Raw genomic sequence first — 15,846 nt, 5'->3', positions numbered from 1 at the left:
TAATATTCAACCTGTGTTGCCAAATTGGCCGCCGTTCTGAAAAAGTACAAGATTAACTTTTGATTGAAGTTTTTACTTCTCTGGTGAATTTGTGAGAACTGAAGAAATATATATATATATATATATATATAGTATAGTTTTTCTGTATTAGAGTTTATCCTTTTATTTAGGCATGTCACTTTTTTAATCTGACAGACCTTGAGTTTCAGGTGCTGAAGTGACAAATTTAAAAAAAAAAAAAAAAACACCACCACATCAGGATTTTCTTGGAAAAGAGCTTGGTCTCTATCTGCCCTATTAATCGTTTTACAAATATATACTTAACCCCCCTGGGGAAAACATTTGCCCAGAATAAATGTAAATATTTATAAATAATTGATTGTGCACTTCATAGTTTTTGTTTTTCCAAACCAAAACTGAGTGTTTATAGATTGGCATCAAGACAGCACAGCAGGACTACTATAAAAAGAAAATAAAAGTTGACTATAGATATTGGTAAAGATTTGTAAAACAACAGTTCATGTGAGCATGTATTATAAGGATGTAAATGGGGAACCGGAATCCCCCCCCAAGGTCAGGTTTGCGCTTCTGCGGGTATTGGGAGCTATGGCAAATACTGTAACAGGAAAAGAAAAGAGTATAATCCCTTAGGTGAGGGTGGATTGAATGATCCTGCTGTCCATCTGTGTGCTTACTCTGCATTAAAGGGGGGAAAGAGTGGGTCCCTTCACCTAAAGAAGCTGCGATTGGCTCCTGCAGGGTAAATCTTTGAGAACTACCTATAAAGTCTTTACTTATCCCACTGACGGAAGAGGGAGCAGTGAGAACAAGCCAGGTGATCCAGGTGATTCAAAATCTAACAAATTGCTGGCATTTGTTTGTCTAATGTTTGTGCGTCTGCACATGTGTATGTTGGTGAGTATGCGTGTGTGTACCTCAGGCGTCTCTGGTTTCGTATAGGGTGTTAAATTACCCAATGGGAGCTTTATTAGAGCTAGACTCTCTTGACTGTGAGTCTGGATGAGGGAGAGGGTGAAGGGAGGAAGAGGGGAACAGAGCGGAGCTGCCGGGTAGGGTAGAGAGGGCACGACAACTTCTGCAGAGCCGGAGACACGGGTGAGTGGTGCAGACATCTGCACACAGCTGGATTTAAACTGTTTGCATGGATTTTGGGGTGTTGATATTCTGATCTTTTTAAGGTAGTGACATCAGTGGATCTATCTTCTCTCAGGGTCAGCTCAATGCAAGCAAAGGCAAAATTAGTTCAGTGATAAGAGCAGCATTTTACCAGCAAAAGTTGAAAATAGAAACAATCAAAATTGTCCATGTCCTGATGTTAACTATACTTTTCAACTGTCCGTTCTCTTGGACTCAATAACCACTCTTTGTTGACATGGCAAAATTAATCGATTATTTTTCGCACATGCCCTTTCATGATGTCCTTACATAGTTTATATCTTATCACTGTTACTTTGTCTTGTGCATTGTGAATAGGAATAGAACCAGATGAGTCTCTTTGAGTGGACAGGGCCTTTGGTGTCAAGAGGACACAGAGGTTTGCAGCTTAAAGTGTGTGTCAGGATTTGGTTACTGTACCTGTCCGAACCAGACAAGTGGAATAATGAATAGCTGCATAGATATACACGATACCGAAACAGATTTAGTTTGCATTAATCAAGTCAGAAACTGGTGTTCAACCATTTAAGAAGGGAATAATAAACGTGTTCTGGTTTTGATGAGTTTTTGCTTTCAGTCATAAATCAAGACTCAAGATGTTTTTCCATAAGAAAATGAAACATGTTCAGTTTTATAGCACATGATCAGCAATAATACTATCCATGCTCCGTATAAGCACTTTCACAGCCAAACTTGCGGAGTTGGTGTTTTCGTTTAGGTCATTGGAGAGAAAAAATACCAAGCCAAGTATCAGATGGCACCTTCTTTGCTGATGCAAACAGGGCAGGCAGGAAAACCTCTTTATCCACAAAACTGTATAGCACCATTTAACAAAATTTAGCACAACACTCATTTTCCGCCTTTCTTCTACAGATCACATAAAAAGCTGAATTCAACAGTAGCATAGAGCTACCTGCATGAAAACCGGTGAAAGGGAGATCCAGCCAGGATCTTCAGCGTGGCACTGATGGTTGTGTCTCCTATGCACAAACCAGGCTGATAGACAGAGCTCTTGGACAAATTTGGCGATGGAGGTGCCTCTTGTTAATTTTGAGAACATGGATGATGTCGGTATCAACCTGGGTGACCCGAATGACTCCGGGTACCCAACTTCACCCACCTCAGAGGCCCCTGATCAGAATCGGTTAACTCGCCGTCTGACTTCCCCTAATCAGTCGCCACACAGACGACGATGTGCACATCAGTCTGGCCAAGATGGGTTGTCACCATCCACTCCACTAACTCTGACCACGAAAGCAAACTCCAGCAGTGGGAGTTTGATCTCTAATCTGAAGCTCCTGATCAACAGCGAGTCTCCCACAGACAGCGTCTTCAGTAAGATGGCAAAGGATTGCTATGAGAATGAAGATTTGTTTGAAAAGCACTACATGGAAGAAAAAGATGAGAAAGTTGTCATCAATATTTCTGGCCTGATGTTTGAGACCCAGCTTAGCACCTTGAATAAGTTTCCAGAGACGCTGCTTGGTGATCCCATGAAAAGGATAAGCTACTTTGACCCGATGAGAAATGAATACTTTTTTGACAGAAACCGCCCGTCCTTTGATGGGATTTTGTACTACTACCAGTCTGGAGGGAGGATCCGCAGGCCAGCCAATGTTCCCTTAGATGTTTTTGCTAATGAAATTGTTTTCTATGAGTTGGGTCATGATGCAATGGAGCAGTTCCGTGAAGATGAAGGGTTTATTAAAGAACCAGAGGTACTTTTGCCCACCAATGAACTCCAACGACAATTCTGGCTTTTATTCGAATACCCAGAGAGCTCCAGCGCAGCCAAATCTGTAGCGCTGGTTTCTGTGTTTGTTATCGTCATTTCCATCTTCATCTTCTGCCTGGAGACTCTGCCAGAGTTCAGGGAGGACAATGACCTCCCAGGGTTAAACCAAGGTATCAATGGCACCCAAGGCAGTTCTGCCCCTCATCCTGCCACTAAAAATGTGATAGCTTATTTAACGGACCCCTTTTTTATTGTGGAGACTATTTGCATCATTTGGTTCTGCTTTGAAGTTTGCGTCCGCTTTGTGGTGTGCCCCAGCAAAAGTGAATTCTTCAATAACATCATGAATATTATTGACATAGTCTCTATAATTCCCTACTTTGTAACCTTAGGCACAGAGCTGGCTACAACCCCGGATGATGATGTGAACTCTGGCCAGAATATGTCCCTTGCAATCTTAAGAATCATCCGTCTAGTTAGAGTTTTCAGAATCTTTAAGCTCTCCCGACATTCAAAAGGCCTTCAGATCTTGGGTCAGACCTTGAAAGCCAGTATGCGGGAACTGGGGCTGCTCATCTTTTTCCTTTTTATAGGAGTCATCCTATTCTCAAGTGCCATCTACTTTGCAGAAGTGGATGAGCCCCAAACGCAGTTCGTTAGCATCCCTGATGGCTTCTGGTGGGCTGTGGTGACGATGACCACTGTGGGCTATGGAGACATGTGCCCCATCACCATGGGAGGCAAAATGGTCGGCACTCTTTGTGCCATCGCGGGGGTCCTGACCATTGCCTTGCCCGTCCCTGTAATTGTCTCCAACTTTAACTATTTTTACCACCGTGAGACTGAACAGGAGGAGAAACAGATGATCGATGCTGCAGCTGAGGCTGCCCAGAAAATGTCAGCTGCTAACAAATATGGAAGCACACCTTCACTAAACAAAAGCAATGGCACCTGGCAGAATGAGAAGAATGGCATGCACTGCTAGAGAGACTAAAGTAATTATTTCAAGGGCATGAACAACACATGGACAAACATATCAGTTAGTTATTGCAGTATCGATAGTGAGACAGCCTTTACACAAGCTGCCTGTCTGCTTGTGGATGTGTCAAAGTGCAATTAACACAACTCGGCAACTGCTGTGTCAGTTATCTTTGATAAGAGGAAGTGAAAGGTATACTTAACTTTCATTCGGTGCAGTTTGAAGAAAAATGCGATGACACATTTGTACTGCATTTTTCCTTAAAGATTTACATTGTTAGAGTAAATATAGACGTGGAAGGCAAAGTAAATTGAAAAAAGTCATTTTGGTTTGTATCACAGTACGCTTATCCCACAGAAAAAAAAAAAGAAATCAAGGACATTTTTGACAATTTTAGCATTTAGGATGGAAATCGTAGCCCAAATTGCGTAGCATTTCCAAGTTAGTCTGCACTTTTTCATATTCAGCAAAATCTAGTTAGGACCTGGCAGGATTTTCAAGGACGGGTAAGAGGAGGATCAACTCACACATTGTACTATCAGCAAATCTATAGTTGTGAATGCTCAGTTGGCAGCACTTCTCCATATGACAAAGTGTAACAATATCTATGCAATAAATAGTTTTCATGATAGCACGTCTCCTATTAAGCTGAAAGACAGGTTGCAGTAGGCTGCAAAATATAAATCAAACAAAACTGCTTAATTCACTGTATTATAGTATAGGCAGTACATGCATGTAGCAGTTTCACTTACAGGTTGTTTTTTTTTTTTTTATCTATTTGCATTTTTGCACCAGATTATGAAGATCAACTATATATGCAATCACTCTCTAACATGTCATTATAATGTGAATTTAACCTTTAAGAATCCTATCAATTCATTGCAGAGTTTTTTTTTCAAAAAATGCTTACACCATCAGCTGTTGGCAGGGGAAACATTTTTATTACAATGTATAGTAAAATGAGATGATATATATATAAAATTTGTGATCAGATTGACAGAATAGAGGACAAAGACTGAACTTTTTGATTTAACTGTTTTCTCATTTGTATTGCATGGTGTAACGTGCGGATATTAGGTTTAACTCTTATAAATAATCCAAGGTTTGACATATTTGTTGTAGCTATCTAAATGGTATTTTAATAATATAGAGATGATCATTATATTCCATGTGACAAAGCCGATACTTTGGCTGAATATGGCAACAGATATTGGCGTTTGTGTCTGATCAAGAAAACATGAATTGGTTCCATATATGCATGCCACATTTCAAACAGGAAAACATACTGTATGAGAGTTTCCGAAACATATAAATACAGCTTGTGTAGAAATGACAGCAGATGTAATTGTAACTCAATCAATGCCTTTCTAATTATCCTACAATATGCAATAATGATGACATGAGTGGGAAGCTCTCTCTTATATTTTAACTCCTTGAAAAAGCAATAACTGTTAAACATGAAATGCAATGAGGTGACATCATTTAGTCACGCTGGTACTCAGCACTTTAATATGTTATGAAGCACTTAATATTTGAGAACTGTTACTGTATGTGCAACTATGTACAGTACACAGTGTCATAATTTGCTATGTTTTACTTATTCTTTAAAGAGTGCCTTTCATTAAATGTGTATCCGAACTGTGTGAAGATTGCATTTTATTTGATATTGTACCTGTGATATTATGCAAACAAGCTATTTTAAAGTTTTTAAACTAATTTTTTTTTTCCTGTGTTCAACAATAATAGTGATTAATGGAGATGTAGGTGTCAGTGTATGGCTTCAGGGCTGAATACTCATTAACACCTCGTGTTATCTGTTAACACATTCTCACTGCGGGTTCTCAGTGATATCATGATGGCATTCCTCTCTCCATCCCTCGCTGTCTCCATCCAAAAAATTTCCCCCGTGAATCCTGACTAATAATGTGTCACATCACAAGACGGGAAAAGCGCCAGGTTGGGGGTTTTATATATAGCTTTACATCTGGTGTCGTGATATAGATGGCAGACTGGAGGAGCAGACGTTTCTCACTGTGTGTTCTGTAACAAGCCTGTTATCTATTGACAGAATGAGTAGAATACATTGTGGCTAAAAATAACTGGTAAGATCAAAATGGAGTTTTGTTTGAGGCATTTTTGTTACTGTAATGGATGTTGAGCAAATAAGTGTCATAGAATTGATACGACTCTTTCATTGTTTGATGGAAAATTTCTGGTGCTGTGTGCTTGACAATGCCTTTAACTGGGATAGCGTCAAAAGCAGCAGCAGCAGCACCAAATTAAATATGCAGATCAAATGAATCATTTATAAGATTATCTATCTTGGCCTCCAAGGCTACAAGCTGGCTGTTTCACTCTGCTGTACTGTCCTGTACAGACACATCAGGGAAACATTCTCATTCATTAAGTTAATGCAGTACAGACATCTTCTCTGTGCACTTTTTGTATGCTTGTAATTTTAGATTTTCTTTTTGCCTCAGTAAGACAAGGCAGTTTAAGTCACTTTATACTGAAGCATATTGGCTGTCTTTTGCAGTCCATTAAAAGGCCTGTTGATCTCTAGTTAACGCTCAGGTCAGCAGGCAGCCCCTTTTGCCCTGCTGATCACTGATCGTACAGTGATATCCCAAACAGGAGCCCTGATAGCATTTTGCATCTAAGAGACAGGTGGCTCTGGCAAGGTCAAAGACAATGTGAGCCTGACATTTATAATTCATTGGATTTTCCACAAAGAGATCATATCTATCATGCCTATGATAAAGATTCACCCCAAGAAATCATTCAGAGACCACCAGATGGTCCAGTCACTATGACACAGCAGACTGTACTCAGACCCTAAATAGATCCAAAAATATCACAGTTGCATGACTCTTTCCTTTAATCTTCAAGTCGGTGACACGAACGCTCAGACAGGGAGACTCATATCAGTAGATTGTGTTACTCTTTTGTCAGCAGGCACGTTATAAGCCAATTTCAGACCTGCACAGACAGCAGCCTGTGTACAGTAGTTCACGCCCTCCAGTGGGTAAAGTCACTTGGAACTGGGCAGCTTGTCTCTGGATTAATTCCCTCCAAAGTCTCTAGTTCCTTCCAATGACCGTAACGCTTATGCATGCAGGACAGAGCACATGGTGGCACCCGGCTGGATCACCGCTGCAGTGACCTTGCCATTACGTTTCTGATCGAAGTGCAAATGCAGTGGTGCTTTGAAACGCAGCAGATTTAACACTGAGTGGCAGATAAATCCTTGTAGGTTTAATGTTGACTAAAGTTCAGCCATGCTCACCTACAGTATTACTTGAGACATGGATACCCTGACTTTGCTGACCAAGAACATTCAGGCATTGCCTTTCCAGCTTTTAAATTGACCATGGGGCTAATGTTGTGAAACTAAAAGGAAAAAAATCTTCTGCAGTATAAACATTGAACAACATATTTTTGGCACAAGTGAAACTGAGCCTGTGAGGTACTCCATCTGCTCTCTCAGCACTGGAGAGGATTAAGGAAGGGCAGGTGGACACACCCTGCTTCTTACTGTTGGTGATGGAGACTCATCCTGACACGTGATAACACTATACTCTACATATACACTATATATACTCTGCACTTTGGGGAAAATCATTCACTTTATCATTTTTCATTTGCATCTCTTGTTCTGGAAATTCCTACATTTTTGCTCTGTCAGAATAACTGGGATATACCTTGTTATATAGTGTCTTACATTGTTTTCTGGGAAACTGTGAAATGGTTAGCAGTAGCTTTGTACTCGGTTATTGAGCTATATGATTTCAATCTTCTGTAGGAATGTGTTTATTATTGGTAATAAAAGTTTTACCATCTTTTTAACATCAGTTTTCAAGGAAAATAGATACTACTACTGATGTTGATAGAAAAATATAAAACTGTTGCGCATTAACAGATTCACTAATATAATTTCCCTTTGGTGAAATGACAAGTGATCTAAAAGTTTGTCTTTAATTATACAAATGACATTTGGGTTTACCTTAATAATTTATATTGGCCCAAAGAAACAATGATGACTGAACCTCAGTGTATTAAGAAGTCATTATAATCAATATCAAAGTAAATCAATAAAGCATTTAGGTTAAATTGTATGCATAGGTAAGTAATACTTTGCTTGAGCATTCAGAGAGCTAATGTATTCTGCAGTATCTGTTTGAGCATGTTTTAGTAGCTATTCCCATCTATCATTTTATGATTGGAGAATTGGAGAGGGTGAGTAATGATTCAAGGAGATAAAGATTTATGACACGTAACTGCATGGTGACTGCTCCACTGCAGTGCGTCAGCCCTGGAGGTCAATGACCAGACCTTGTGGGACGAAATGTGACTCTCACATTTGTCCTGCTTATAACACCCATGAAAAATGAAGAAGGTGAACAGAAGTATCACATGGGATTAGACAGTAGGTGACACATTGCCCTCAGGTGACCACAGACTGTTTTTCACATCTGAGACAACTGGAAATTTACTCTAATTGTAGACCAGATGTGGAGCAATACACTGAGTCTGGATGACACTACTGTGCTAATTATTCAGACAATGAAAAATATTACTACTTCAACCAAAGGAGAAGCTCTTAAATTAAAAATGAAATTACATGGACCCAAAATTATGAAATAAACTGGATTGTTGTGTTAACTAACTCACCAATATTACATGCAGTATATATTGCTACATGCTTCCATACAAAGTTGCTTATTCTGTACTTTACCTTTTAAATGTCTCAATATGCACATCTGCTCCTGTTTGCACTTTTTGGTTAAATGCTGTAGGCTATTGCGTTTCCTTGTACTGGCACTTGCTGTGTGCATTTAGAGTAAAGAAGAATTGAATCTATCGGAAAATATGCAATTCTTGTAAAGAATGCTCTTTTGAAACCTCAGGCTGACTGGCAGGAAGTAAGTAGAGAAAAAGAAAGACTTACTGAAGTGCGATTGAGCAAGGTACTTAAGCTAAGATAGGCAGTAGTGATGGAAAGATTCAAATCATGTAACTAAAAGTTGGAAAATATACTTAAAAAAAAAAGCTCTCATAGAAAAATAACTCTCCATATTGCACATATATAAGGAATATATTATGTTATTGGATTCTTCAAATTACACTGGACAGTGATAGTTTATTTAATTTATAGCATAGTTTACACTATAACAATAAATCAGATTTTGTTAGATCATTATATGTATGTAAAGCAATGTGCATGTAAAGTTGTTAAATAAATATAGGAAACTGGAGTACCTGGAGAAAACCCACGAGGCTGACTTGTGAACCCACAGCCTTCTTGCTGTGAGGCAACAGTGCTAACCACTCAGATAGTGTATCACAAAATACTATATTTTCCACCTGAATTATAGCAAAGTAGGAAGCAGTATGAACTGGAAATACAAGTACAAAGTACAAGCCCTTCGTATGTGTGCTTAAGTGCAGTACTTGAGTTCATGTACTGCCTAGAGGGAACTAGTGACAGGTTTTATAATTTACTGGAGCAGCACAGTTTTGTTTTTTTTTTCTTTGTAGCAGAGACAGCAGGGAGAGGCTGTTTGTGTTTAGCATGACACCTTTTGGCTTTCCTGTGGTACTGCACAAAATCAATCTGCTGGAAGTTTTTGTTTAACTACTTTATAAGTGTTTCTGTGAGTTGGTCAGCTCACTTGTTGCAGCAGAGAAGAGTTATTTTGCCCACAAACAACTGTGGCTTCTGCTGACAAAACACGTTTAACAATTTTAAGCCTGTAAACTCAGGTTAGTCCACAGTGTTTGCCAGGATCATAGATGTACAGTACATGTGGTGTAAATGTATGTTTCAGCTTTTCTTTGAAGCAGTACAATGTTAACACCGTGCTGTCTATCTCAGGTCATCTGAGAAGAATTCAAATGATTCGACAGTGCAACATTTTCCACCATAATGGTCAGCCTTCAATCTGCGTGTCCTGGTTTTTCATGGCGAAAGAATCAGCTCTGTGATACTAGGTCACAGTTAAATTTGTGAGGCTTTTCCCTTTTATCCATTCTGGGGAAATGTCTATGACTAAAGACAGATAAAGTTTCTGCAAGTGATGGAAGACAAACAATAGAAGCTGCTACACTTAAAAACCAGTTATATTCCTGTAAAGTGTGACAGTAATTTGGCTTTGAATTGTAGAAAATGTGTCAAAGTTTCCAGTGAATTAGGGAGAGAGAAGATTAATCAAAGTTAGATGTAGTGTTTGTGAAAATTTGTTGGCTGACTGACATAAATTATGAAAGACTGAGATGTGATTATAATAATGTCCTGGAAAACGTGGACAGGCACTTTATTAGGCCGATCCCAGCTCATGGCTGCAGACTGTGAGGGAAATATAGCAGTTACACAATCTGGGGAAACAGTTTGAGGTGACGTCATAACAGCACTGTTAGCTTACAGGCATGTTGTGTGTGTTAAGTGATTAACAAAGGTGTAAGGTGCTGTGCTGATTGATTTGGGTTACTCATATAGCTTGGAGGAAACTCAGCCCATTAGATAGATACTTTATTCATCCCCCATGGGGGAAATTCAGATCATCCAGCAGCTTACATTTACTGAAACATAGAAATTTCACTATAAAATATAATAAACAGATAAAGGCACCCAGTCAATAACATATAACATAACAATAAACCCATCAGACTGAAAAATAATACCTTCTGTAATATATGTGGATAATAAGCTATACATTTTATTATTTTTCAACTTTTAATGGAAACTTTTTGACACATTGTAGGTCACAATCAAATAATTTATTTAGGTGCCCAGGATTTCATTAACATCAGTGAAGACAAAAAGAAAAAAAACAGGTTAAAAGATTTTATACCAACACTCATTTGCTGATGTTGAGCACTGAACAGAAACTTGGCTAAATCAGAAGTCTTATATGTAAACACATATGCAGATAACACGTCCTGTAATCTGCATTGATCTGTCGTATCAAGTACCTGAGAAAAGTACTTAGTCGCTGCCAAATGTATTACTATTTTATTACTGTAGGTGCCACACTGGGTCTTAGGTCCTATGTCAAATTACATTTGAATTAAAAACCAATTTAACTTAAACTTGTTTAATTTCTCTACTAATTTTCTTTTTCTATAAAATAAATAAATAATCTTTGACCTCTTATAGAAATACATACATTTGACCTTTTCTGGTCTCTTAAGTTAATCATATTAAAAAAAGAAGTGTTCACACTGTAAAGAGTTCATATGTTTCTACTGTTCACATATAAACACAATGTAGTGTAGATGTAGTTTATGTTACCAATCTAAAAAAAAAATATCAGCCTCAATCTGAACATGTTTGCAGCAGATGAGAAACCCCTGAGTTAACTCTCAGGCAGCAGCTGATAGGAAACTGACAAGTAGTTCCTGGAAAACTGAACTAAGAGGCGAACCGAGAGCTACTTGAAACCGTAAACAAGAGTCCTGTGATAATACTGAACCAGGTGATTATTTTCCCGCTCCCGCCCACATTCTGCGACAGGTGAGGAAAGAACGCAGCGACGTGTCCGTGCGGGCGTGGACGATCCTGCGAACGGGAACAAAAGATGCCTCAGTTTAAAACCGAGCTACGTTCAGCGACCACCGTGACACGGATCTTAGTAAGGAGTTCAACGGGTCTGCTGGCGGTGAAGGAGACCAGGTGGGTCCACACTTACTGTCTCTGTGGCCTGGAGCCTTGAAAGACTGTGGGACATTACAGCTATAAGACATTTGTTCGTCGTTTGACTGTACATTTCTACGACTAGAATCTACTGTCTCTGCTCTCTAGTATCAAGCTAAACCGATTATCTATTAATAATAACTAACCTACACCTAACTGGCTTTTAATAATCGGTTAGTTGTCTAAGTTGTTTTTGAAGTACATTTTTTTCAGGCTTTGTCAGTTCTGTGAAAGTTATGACCTTATTTGGATTTTGGTTAGAAAAACAAACTATCTGAATAACCCAGCATGGAGTTCTTCACTGTTCTCTATTCTATAGGCTGAACAGCTTAAACAAGAAAATAGGTTAATTGATGCTTGCACCTTTAAAAAGTCTTTGGTTGCAACAAAAGATTATTTATTATAAATCAGCTGTTTTGCTGATACAGTGTCAGAAAATGTATTTAAAACATACACTTGACGTCTCAAAAAGATGTGCAGTTTATTAATAGATAGGAGAATATAAATACCAAGCACTGTTTGGCAATTTTGCTTGGAAAGTAACTCTGTAAAGAGACAACTTTATAAAGGCTTTATTCATAGAGCTCATTGTCTGCATTGTGATTTGCAATTGGACTTTGAAGATGTTCAGTGTAAAACAATCTAATAACCTATTGTATGGGTGTTTTCTTCTTTTTGTAGTGATCCTACCATGGAAACACAGGTGGAAAAACAAAGGCCGAATAACGGACAGCTGATTTTGGTACCTCACAGTGACACAATCCGTCTGCTGGAGGTTTACGTCAAGCGCAGCCTCAGCCTAAATGATGGGGCAGTGGGGGATAAAATGGTTGGAAGGAAAGAAAAGTGGGTGACCAAAAAGAAAAGACGACATTCCAGTGATCCTTCCCTTCACTTGATGGATGATTTCCACAATAAAGACTCTAGCACAGTGTTTGCGGAAGAAACCCCTACATCCCAACCTGAGACACTTCCTGAAGAAGTAGAGAAACTCTCCAAAAAGAATAAGAAGAGCAAGAAACCCTCATTTTGGAAAAATGTATTTGGCATTTTCTTTCGGAAGAATAATGAGGATAAAGATGAAGAGCCAGACAGTCCTTCAGAGATGCCAGAGACCACGGAAGAAAACGAGGACTCTGAAGCTGTGACCACCTGCCTGCCTACAACTCCAGTCACTTTACCCAAAAAGAGGTCCATGAGAAGAAGGTCTATAAAGAGAAGGTTCTCTAAAAGGCTGTCTCTGATAAAACCAGTTAAACCCACTAAAGACATCAACCCAGCTGATATCACAGGAGTTGAAGGTAAGTTTGGAGATTGAATGTGACTGTTTAAATGAAGCCTATGGTGTGATAAGAAGTGTCAAACGGTACGATTCTCAAGTGAGTCCTTTTCTTTTTTTTTTTGCAGAAGTACGTATAAATAACTATATGCTGCTTTGCAGGTGTTATCAGTGTAGAGCCAACATACTCTTACTACGAGAAGGTCTCAGAGGAACTGGAAAAAATTGTCCTTGAGGTCAAAGAAAAAGAGGAAGTTCAAACTCTCTCAGATGGTAAGAAATGGTTTCTCTTTCTGTTCATTAGGCCACTGTTAGAATATTAAAATGTCAAATGACAACTACCTTCTTTAAGCAATTTAGCAAGTAATGGTAGGAAGTTTGATAAGAGGAAAGGGAACTTGCGCCACACAAAAAATATTTCTCTGTTAAAGTTAGTTTGTGAACAGTTTGGATACATCACAGTCATGTTGTCCTATTTTAATTATGCTTCCCCTTGCTTTTGCTTTTGTATTTTCTCAGAGGAAGTTATCAACAGAATTATCGCCTTGACAAAGGAACAGGGTGACGCCATAGACGACAAGGTTAGTATTTATTGCTAAAAAAAAACTGTTTCAACAAAAAGAAAAAAACCCTCCATAAAAGGTACCATAAAGTCAACATATGAAGCCAGCCTTTTCTATATACAGTTGAATATCATCTGTCTGTTCTATTGAATGATGTTTTGCATGTGTCAAATATTGTCTGTTTCCTAGTAAGCACCATGACAAAGTTTAAAACAGTAGTCAACTATTAAAGGAACCAGAAAACACATGGTTTCTCTGAGACTTTGCAAACTAGAGTGTGTCATGTGACTGCTCTACATTATGGGGGGTTGAAACTATTGTTTCACTTCTACATCTGACTACTACCCACTACCTTCTTCTCTCCTCCAGCTGAAAGATAATCCCACCCTGAACAACTTCTTCCAGGGGCTGTCATACTCTTCCTTCCAGAAGTTGGCTGATGCCTATCTGGAGAAAGAGGCATCGCCAACCTTTATTCCTTTCACTGTCCCACCCACTGCACCTGAGCTGGTCAAGCTGGCCTTCACGCTTGACTTCACAGCCAGGATAGCTGGCCTCTCGAGACAGAATATGGGTCACATTACAGGATTGGGAAACCGTTATCTACAGGACCGATTTGAATACAAACAGGTAAAAATTAAAAACCAACTGAATCAGGTCTAAAGACTTTAAGCAGACAAGAACACCAACTTTGAAAGTTTCAGCTGTAGTGTTTGTTTATTGTTTAAATCATGTATGAATACTGACTCAACTGCTCCCTTAAATGTATTTAAATATGTGGAGTATAAATGTACATATACCTACGTATTTTCAAATGTACATATCTATATGTTTCAAAGAAAACAAGCGCAAGATGCTGAACTCTCCTGTTGTCTTTTGCAGGCATGTTCAGATCATCCATGGTCTGCCAGTGAGGACTGAAACACAGCTGTGCAAAAACAGAACCATCGGTGCAAATGAAAACTTTTCAACTTCTCTCAACAGCACTCGTAGCAGAGAATGTGTTGCAAGAATGACTTCCCTTTTGCAAACATTTTTAAGAGAAGAAAAGCTAGCTAGTATGTAAGTCCATAAATGATTATTACTATTATACATTGCAATATGTGTAATTCTGCTGCTAAGCAATATTTGCTAAAAAAAAACATTCAAAGGGCTTTGGTAGATTTGAGTGTGTATTTTTCTGAGGTGAGAAGTCGTCCCTCACGCAATCAGTTTACTTTGTTTTATCTTATTATTAAAAAGTAGACACAATCTTAAACATGTAGCAATCTTTCAGTATTCATGTACTGAATTTATAATACTACAAAAGAGCAATGTATATAATGCAGGCAAGGCTGTTTTGTTTTTTTTTTTCTTTAGTGTTTCATTTCTAGATTTCAAAATGACTTAACAGAAAACTTAATAGAAGCTAAGCTAAACTGACATGACTGTTAATGTTTGTTTATATGAATGCTGGCATTCATATTACATAATTTAATAAAAAAAATACATAATTTAATTCTTAAATTTGTGGGGTTTTTTTTGTATTTTTTTAATCAACTATACATCACTATAAAGCTTTATTGGTGTTTGGGCTTATATCGCAGTGAGCAGTGTTTTCCAGAGGTGTTTCAGGATGAATGAGAGGCATTGTAAGACAATTGTGTTAAAATTGTGTGCAGTCCTTTCAGACCTATTCTCTAATTGTTGCCTTTTGCTGGATATTTTTACATCACTGACCTTCTAAAAAATATCCTGGTTGAACTATTGGTATAAATGAAAATCAGGCAGTTGGGGATATTTTTAGGTGTACCCAGTCAAAAAGACTGGGAAGCACTGCTCTAGAGTGAATTAACAGGCCAGTGCAAGATGGGAAAAAGGTGGTGCATTAACAAGACCTGGATTCTGCCACACCTGAGTACTCCTGCTACTTATCTCCTGAGCTGAAGAGACAACAGCTTGCAGCATTTTTAGTGCATTCCTACAATGACTGAGACAGAACTGAACATGCAATGGCAATAAATGCTTTGTAATGAATCATCTACAAAGGAGAACATAACGTGAAGCTGTTTTTATATTGATATGTTTGTTAATGTGTGCAATGCATGTATGTGTTGTGGACATGTTCGGCTTCCAGCAAACAGTGTGCGAGGTATTTATGAGATGGAATGTGACAGTCTGTTTGCTGTTTGGTTTTATCATGCAATGATAGCTCTTACCTGTGGAACAGGTTTTTTTGCAGTTGATCTTTCCAACCAACCAGAGGACTGCTTGAATCCTACCCTACCACTAATGGGCTCACAAGGGAATTTTTGTGCCTCCAGCAGTGCTATGCAACATATATACTCACATACTCCAGGGAAAGGATTAGAGTAAAGGCAAGTAGAGAAGCACTTGGTGAACACAATAATCTACTGTCACATGAACTGTAAATCTTAACTG

At 38.6% G+C, this 15,846-nt stretch overlaps 2 protein-coding genes across 2 annotated transcripts; both read left to right on the top strand.

Annotated features, from left to right (window-relative positions):
* Positions 1-2,204: 2,204 nt before the first annotated feature.
* LOC113130005 (potassium voltage-gated channel subfamily A member 10) lies at positions 2,205-3,896 on the top strand. Its single transcript, XM_026306289.1, has one exon. The coding sequence runs from the start codon at positions 2,205-2,207 to the stop codon at positions 3,894-3,896; it is 1,692 nt and encodes a 563-aa protein (XP_026162074.1).
* Positions 3,897-11,321: 7,425 nt separating this feature from the next.
* On the top strand, positions 11,322-14,835 carry LOC113130491 (uncharacterized). The gene is made up of 6 exons (XM_026307181.1): positions 11,322-11,562; positions 12,265-12,884; positions 13,025-13,135; positions 13,382-13,443; positions 13,795-14,055; positions 14,308-14,835. The coding sequence occupies exons 1-6, from the start codon at positions 11,468-11,470 to the stop codon at positions 14,344-14,346; spliced, it is 1,188 nt and encodes a 395-aa protein (XP_026162966.1). The 5' UTR covers positions 11,322-11,467; the 3' UTR covers positions 14,347-14,835.
* The last annotated feature ends 1,011 nt before the right edge of the window (positions 14,836-15,846 follow it).

Source organism: Mastacembelus armatus, chromosome 5, assembly GCF_900324485.2.
Source record: "Mastacembelus armatus chromosome 5, fMasArm1.2, whole genome shotgun sequence".
Classification (NCBI taxonomy): domain Eukaryota; kingdom Metazoa; phylum Chordata; class Actinopteri; order Synbranchiformes; family Mastacembelidae; genus Mastacembelus; species Mastacembelus armatus.
Note: the sequence above shows the minus strand (reverse complement) of the source record. Positions and strands in the feature narration are given on the sequence as shown.

Bases quoted from the DNA above. Each gene is read 5' to 3' on its own strand.
- LOC113130005 (XM_026306289.1), top strand. From the start codon at position 2,205: ATGGAGGTGCCTCTTGTTAATTTTGAGAACATGGATGATGTCGGTATC.
- LOC113130491 (XM_026307181.1), top strand. From the start codon at position 11,468: ATGCCTCAGTTTAAAACCGAGCTACGTTCAGCGACCACCGTGACACGG. The intron at 11,563-12,264 runs GTGGGTCCACAC...TTCTTTTTGTAG, and splicing joins CTGGCGGTGAAGGAGACCAG to TGATCCTACCATGGAAACAC. The intron at 14,056-14,307 runs GTAAAAATTAAA...TGTCTTTTGCAG, and splicing joins ACCGATTTGAATACAAACAG to GCATGTTCAGATCATCCATG.